The 6,771-nt window shown below is 33.1% G+C and overlaps 1 protein-coding gene across 3 annotated transcripts; it reads right to left on the minus strand.

The window, feature by feature from the left end:
• Positions 1 to 357: 357 nt before the first annotated feature.
• On the minus strand, positions 358 to 6,449 carry LOC101214968. 3 transcript variants are annotated; one of them, XM_031884908.1, is made up of 8 exons: positions 6,205 to 6,449; positions 4,935 to 5,152; positions 3,441 to 3,534; positions 2,707 to 2,856; positions 2,545 to 2,618; positions 1,996 to 2,114; positions 1,039 to 1,122; positions 358 to 773 (listed from the first exon to the last, which is right to left on the minus strand). In XM_031884908.1, the coding sequence occupies exons 3-8, from the start codon at positions 3,445 to 3,447 to the stop codon at positions 680 to 682; spliced, it is 528 nt and encodes a 175-aa protein (XP_031740768.1). In that variant the 5' UTR covers positions 3,448 to 3,534; positions 4,935 to 5,152; positions 6,205 to 6,449; the 3' UTR covers positions 358 to 679. The 3 variants fall into 3 exon arrangements, with proteins under 3 accessions (XP_031740768.1, XP_011653622.1, XP_031740769.1); XM_011655320.2 differs by lacking the exon at positions 4,935 to 5,152; XM_031884909.1 differs by lacking the exons at positions 4,935 to 5,152; positions 6,205 to 6,449 and adding an exon at positions 5,817 to 6,092.
• Between the last annotated feature and the right edge of the window lie 322 nt (positions 6,450 to 6,771).

Below are 6,771 nucleotides of genomic sequence, written 5' to 3' on the forward strand. Positions count from 1 at the left end.
TTCACAATTGCTATTACACTTCTGCTGAAATTGGAATAAATAGAAAAAAAATTTGGAATAAATACCAAAGAAAGTCTTCCTGTTTTTCTTTGATTTTGAAACGTTTTGTAAAAGACAGGTTAGTGAATATTTGGTAGTAAATCTGAAATTTGTCAATCATTATTATAATTCTCATAGTTATTTTAGGATGCTCTTTTAATCGGTTCAAATTATTTTAATATTTAATTTCACATTTTAAATGTGATTTACATATCATCAAAATAAATTGGTTTTAAATGAGTACATAAACGTTTCAAGATAATTTTAGAAATAACAAAAACGGTTGTAACTATTTGAAAATCACATCTAAACACGCTCTTAAAATCGCTTTTTCCACTCTCTTCAAAATTACTCTATACATTAAAACAGTCTTTTTAACCATTTCTTTTGCAGTGTCTCTTTGGTGGGCGTATAAAGAAGCCTACTCTTTTATGTCTGCCCATAAACTTCTCTGCTTGTATTATCTGATGTAACACAGTCATTTACCTTCTTTTTGTGCCAAAAATTTAAAAAGATGCCCTTGTTAGACTACATAGAGTTTTAGCCTAAAACTCAAGCCTTGTTTGTATTTAGAAGAATCGTGGTTCATAAACTTTTAAGAACCAAATAGGATTCATAGTATATGAAGCAATCACTTACACTAAAAGAACCATCTTTTGGAAGACGACGTTTTCCTTGCTGGCTCATCATCTCTTCTGTTCTCGATTCCTTTCTTTAAAGATTCCAGCCTTTTCCTGCACCAAAATGAATGCAAGACAACAGTTAAGTTGAAACTAACCGAGCTACTGAAATCAGTTTAAATAGTAGTTTAAAACTTAAGGACTGAAGTTTCTGCTTAGGGTTTGAGCGAAGAAACAGAAATCCTCCTTTAAAGTTACAAATCTTGTGTCTTTTGAGAAACATCCCGATTACAACTCCGTAGCAGACGTAAACCAACTGATAGAACTCTTCAGGTAAAAGGGTGTCAATGAACTAGAGAAGAAAGCAAATCAGGATTACTTGGTATCAGTGAGCCGACCGTGCAAACTCCATCGTTGACGGAATCCTTCGATGCCTTCAACACCACTAGCAAGAATTAGGCGTCTGTGGATCAAAACAGAAATATGAGTGGAGTTAGGGAGATGAAACGGATTACGGTTGTGGTTGAGTCCCACAAGTCAAAACATAAACACTATCAGACCAGAAAAAGAAATCTATAAGAAGCATTCTACTAGTTAATATACAATAAGAAAAAAAGGTGGGATAGGATAGTCTCCTCATAAAAGTTCCTGTAGACAGTTGAAAGTTAATCCAAGTCAGAATCAACAACGTTGGCATGCAACCAAAGCCCTACGTTGGATAAGGGAAAGATCCATGATATAAGTAAGGACAACTATATCTCATTGTATGCGAACATTGTATGCGATCATTGTATGCGACCATTTGAGTAAAATTAAAAGCAAAGCCATGAAGGCTTTATGCTTAAACTGGACAATATCATATCCCATTTTGGAGATATGCTGGAGGCCTACAACATTGTGGATATATGTTGGAGGGTTCATTGTGTGACTGTGTCTCACAAATAAAAATGAGCATAATTACAACACATCTAGAAACTAATCCAATCCAAGAATATCACAAGATCCACTATTTCTCATCTGAGTCATGGATTAATTTTCAAAATTAATAGGGCTCATTTTTAACCATCATATCGAATCCATTTCCATAGCCACGTTGCTCCACAAAATAGTAACTTTGTTTACTAAGGCCAACATGAAGATTTCTAGATGAAGAATTCCTGAAAGGTTTATTTTACACTAGTCAACCTTGTTGGGAATTTAATTTGTAATGAAGATCAACCAGTTTGATAGAATTAATGCAAAAGATTAACATGGGGAAAAAGCTTCTACAATAACCTTGAAGCTTGATAATAATGATTGGTGATTGTAACCCTATTACTTAAGAGTGGTGGCATACCTCTCCAATAATGTAACTTCTGATTCAAGTTGTGTAGCCCTTTCCTTTGCTGCATCTAGAGGCATTGATGACCCTAATTTACATTCACTGTCTTGCAGCCGTTGTCTTAGTTCTCTATCCTACAGTGTGTTTATTGAGCGCCAAATAATTAGTAGGTAGGCATTGATGAATAGAACAAATTGACATATCTTTCTGATAAGAAAGAGAAACCGAACTTCATCAAAGAATTAGGGGAACAAAATATAATGGGAGATAAGGAATCAACCCAAAAGGGGATCACGGGAGTGGTGAAAAGTTCTTCCAGTTGGCATTGTTCAAGTAGATTAGAAATTGTAAGAAATGTTAAGAGTCAAAACTCCAAGAGAAACCATTGAATTTAATGGATTCCCAAATCTCATTCTTACAAGTCTCTATGCTTGTCTAGAAGCAATCAACTAAATAATAAAAAAAATAACATTTAAAAAGAAAAAAGGCATCTCGAATTACCATTGCTACAAACCTTAATTTAGAGAAACTGAGACTATAAAAATGTGCAAACTATAGTCTTACCCGTTTTTCAGCACACTGTCGATAAACTGCTATTTCATCTTGACAAAAAGGCTCAATATCATTTATTTGCAAGCCTGCCAAGTTAAATTAAAATGTAGCAGCAACACTATCATATCAGCTTACAAAAGATAACGAAAAATATAAGCAAAGGGCAATACTCACATAGAAAGAGATTCCTCAATATCCCATCGCACAAATCAACACCTTCAAGCACATGAGATGCAATTTCAGGTGGAATGATGGGCGATGGTGGCCCCATCATTAGATCATCACCAACCAAAATGGTTTCTTCCATGGATGGTTGTGAGTCGACTGAAGCCAAAAAGGTGAAAATTAGTCAGTTAGTGCTCTGTTTCAGCTTAAATTAATTCAATGACTGTGTAAAACAATATGGCCTCTAATTATACTTTTGTATCAGATACTTAATTAGATGCACATAGGAAAATTTAAACACTTGAGAAAGAATAAAGGGATCCTTAAGAATGATATTGATCCAAATCCAGCTTAAGATATTGAACCACCTATTGACAGCTAAAATTGTTTAGTTGAAAAAGGAAAAAGAGAACAGATATTTATGATGTTTGCAATTAAAGATTTCCTTGTGCACTAAAAACTAGAGTCTCCAAATCAAATGCAGCTAATAGTCTTGCTTAGGTAACAACATACAGAGTCAAACATTCTTAACTATTGCATTAAAACCACCAAGTCAATAATATACATGTTCTAATTATTTTTAAAGAGATACAACTTTTTTATTCAATTTACAACAATATGCATAATGTAACATTTGGCAAGAGATCAGGCCACAGAAAATAATTGAATTAAACAAAATCAGGTATTACTATAACATAGCAAAACAACCACTAACAACTGATGGAATGAAAATTTTAACCTACCATCCATGATTGCTCCTGTCCTCCCTTTACTTTCCAAGAAAAGCCAAACTTACAAATGTAGGGATACTTGATGGCCCAGATGAATCAGTACACTCTGAAATAGAATATTAAAAAAAATGATTAAAAAATGTAAATAAGAACATGAGTGAATACTTAAGCCATCATAACTAGTGTGAATTTTGCAATTTCAAGTATCAAGAGGATGGGCAGAACCCCCAAAGCATCGAATGTACGCAAACTCATTTTTTACCTATTTTTTAGAACTAGTAACAAAAACAGAATTCCAAAACAAATATTCTAGCAATAATGTAGCACATAATAATCAGAAATTGCACTAAAAAAATAATCAGAAACTACATCATGTTTTATTCAGCAGAAGCAATATATTACAAACAATTCCTAAAATAATCAACAGTATGGGCAGCTGCTGGAGGAAGAAGAACACGACTCAGGTTTTTGTCTCCTAATCTCTTTTCTTTTTCTTTTTCATTTTCCTTTTTATTATGATCTCATAAATAGGACATTTCTCTATATTTTTTCTAATTTTCCAACTAAAATCCAATTTCTCAAAAATTAATCCAATATCCAACTCCAACATTAATCCAAAAATTTGGAAATCTAAATATTTTAATTAATCCACTTTAAATATCTCAAACTCTGTATATTTTTCAACTTACTAAAGCTTCTTTTAAACAAAATGTACAGCAAGTGATTGTGATTAAGTACTCCAATCCAAATGAATTGACACCACCAGTTGAGATCAGGACATAAACTTCGAAAAGCAATGCAAGAGTTAAAGATAAGAAACCGACAAAATTGAACATACACAAAAAGAAGATAAAGGGTTTCTTTTTGTAAAATTTGTGTGTTTTTGTTACTTGTTTTTTTTCTTTCATTGCCTATCCTTATCTTAAACCTTAGACTTGAGTAGGCCAGTAAGGAAAACAGCTCGAGATTCTATTTGTAAAGAAAACCTCCATACAATGCTTCTTTGAACTATAATGTCTCCAAATCACATCAATCCCCTTCATAACTAAGTTTAGTTCTAAGTTTGTAAGCGTATATATTAACTAGTCTGTTGAAGTGTTAAAAAAGATTCTTGCAATCCTTTCCTCTCCTCTTCTTTTCATCCAAACAAAATAGTCATCTATGAAATACTAGGTGATTCCATCTATTAACGTAGGAAACTAATTCTTACACCTTGAAACTAGGGTTAATTAAGCATAAAAGTTACCTTGATGTTTCTTTAAGTTCTTTAGTATTTCTTTAACTAATTCTTGAGTATCTTGAATTACTATTCTTGTATCTTATGATTAGTTACTGTTTAGTTAATTCTCATATATCTTAACTCAATTCAAAGTTAGTTCTAAAATAACTAACTTCAACAAACTCTTGTAAACTTCAGCCTACAAAAGGCTTCTCCTCTCATTAATAAAGATATCATAAGAATTATTCATAAATTTCCTAAGCTTTACGGTAAGCTGCGTCACTAACCTAGTGAGATTAGCTCCACTATCTTCATTTCTCCAACTGACCATTTTTTCAGTATCGTTGTCTTAAGTTTTCAAGTTTCCCAAGATTGAGAATGACAGCTTCCAAAATAAATATCGGTTCCATGAAAGGTTAGAATCCACACCAACAGCTTCATATTTACACACCACTTCTAGTACTTGTGTATCCTTCCTCAGTTTCCTTTAACAGAAAACTGAAGTCTAATATCATGAAAAAAGAGTATGAAGAAACAGAAGATTAGATATCTTCTTTAAAGACATTAAAAGATGCAAACCAACAATAGTTTCTTCAGTCAAACGGTGAAGAAATGGAATGTTAATAGAAACGAAGTCCAACTAAAAGTCTAGACTCTTAACCATTTATAATTCAAAGTAGATGAAAAGAAGTATTCGGGATGCTGGAAATTGGATTATTTCTGAAGTTAGGTCATGCAATTTCATTAAGAACTTTTATTACATTGGAGAGAGATTTATTCTTCTAATCACTTTTGCAATCCCAAAATCAGCAATCTTAACATCACCATCTCGAGAAACCAACAAATTCAGAAGCTTCAAATCGCAATGAAAAACACAAAATCAGCAATCTTAATGTGGCCAAATCAAGTAAACCCATCTTTCATGACACTAAACCCATCTCTTTTGACACTAAACTCATCTAGTTCCCCCCTAAAATTATATACCCAAAACAACCAAATTAGTTCATAATACATCTGCAAGTTTATCTCCAAATTAATTCCAGAGCACCAATAGAGAAAGATATAAACAACAAACAACAGCAATAGAGAAGATGCATCCATAAAAGAGGGAACCATGGGCTCAAGCGTTAAGCGAGCACAAGAGAGACTGACTGAAGAAAGAAAATTACCTTGAGAATGAAGATATTAGCGTGAAGATAAGAAACCAAAAGAGAAAAGAAGCAAAAGAAACGGGGAAACCCTTGTTAGGAAGGTTCTCAATTTTTGAAAAATTTAGAAACAAGATTAAAAATCGTTGATCGGACATACAAGAAACAATTAATTGAAGCTTCTCCAAGTGCTTAAAAATAATTTTTTAAAAAATCCTCAGAAATTACGCGTTTTCTGAAACTAGTACCAAGATATCTCTGACAATGCTAGAAAATGTATTCAAACATCCAACTCAATAAGAAAACAGGGCAGTATGAAGTTTATTCATTGAATAAACTATCAGAAGAACACCATAATTAACCAGATTCTGATCAGATAAGAAGAAACTCATTACAAAATGAAGCAAACCTCTAAAGTCTGAAATCCGACGGAGTCAGAAAATGAGGTACTCCGTTATGCACCAGACTCTGATCAAATATAGCTTAACCGAAGCTCTTAAGGCCAGAATACGATTGCCCAAAGAAAAGAAATATGATTTGTCTCTGTAAAGTAGAGATTAGGAGCTTTAAAGGGAGGAGCGTTTTAGAGAGAGAGAGAACGGGAAAAGGTGTGAGCTACAGGCTATGGCTTCCAAGTTCCAAGAGAGTTTGGAGAAATGGTAATACGCAGTGCGCCTAGCTGAGGAGTGGAGAGCACTTCATTTTGGGCTTGGGCTGCTCCTCACACATTTGGGCTCGGCTGCCTATTGATATTTGATATTTGATATTTTGGTCCTTCCAATTTCAAAGGAATAGTTGTAATATAGGGTCTTTGTTAAGTCTAATGTGTTGTTATCTCATTTTCAAAAATAACAACAGTAATAATCATCCTCATCATCATCCTAAGTATAGCAATCTAACTTTAAAAAAATTAAATGAAATTTGAAGAATATGTCATAAATAGATTTTTTGGTATATTTGAAAAAAAAAATTAAAT

Source organism: Cucumis sativus, chromosome 4, assembly GCF_000004075.3.
Source record: "Cucumis sativus cultivar 9930 chromosome 4, Cucumber_9930_V3, whole genome shotgun sequence".
Lineage (NCBI taxonomy): Eukaryota > Viridiplantae > Streptophyta > Magnoliopsida > Cucurbitales > Cucurbitaceae > Cucumis > Cucumis sativus.

What these genes read in the sequence shown, in the direction of transcription:
- LOC101214968 (XM_011655320.2), bottom strand. An exon ending in GAAGTTACATTATTGGAGAG is followed by an intron (nt 1,123 to 1,995) that starts GTATGCCACCAC and finishes TTTGATCCACAG; the next exon opens with ACGCCTAATTCTTGCTAGTG. An exon ending in GGTCGGCTCACTGATACCAA is followed by an intron (nt 774 to 1,038) that starts GTAATCCTGATT and finishes ATTTTGGTGCAG; the next exon opens with GAAAAGGCTGGAATCTTTAA.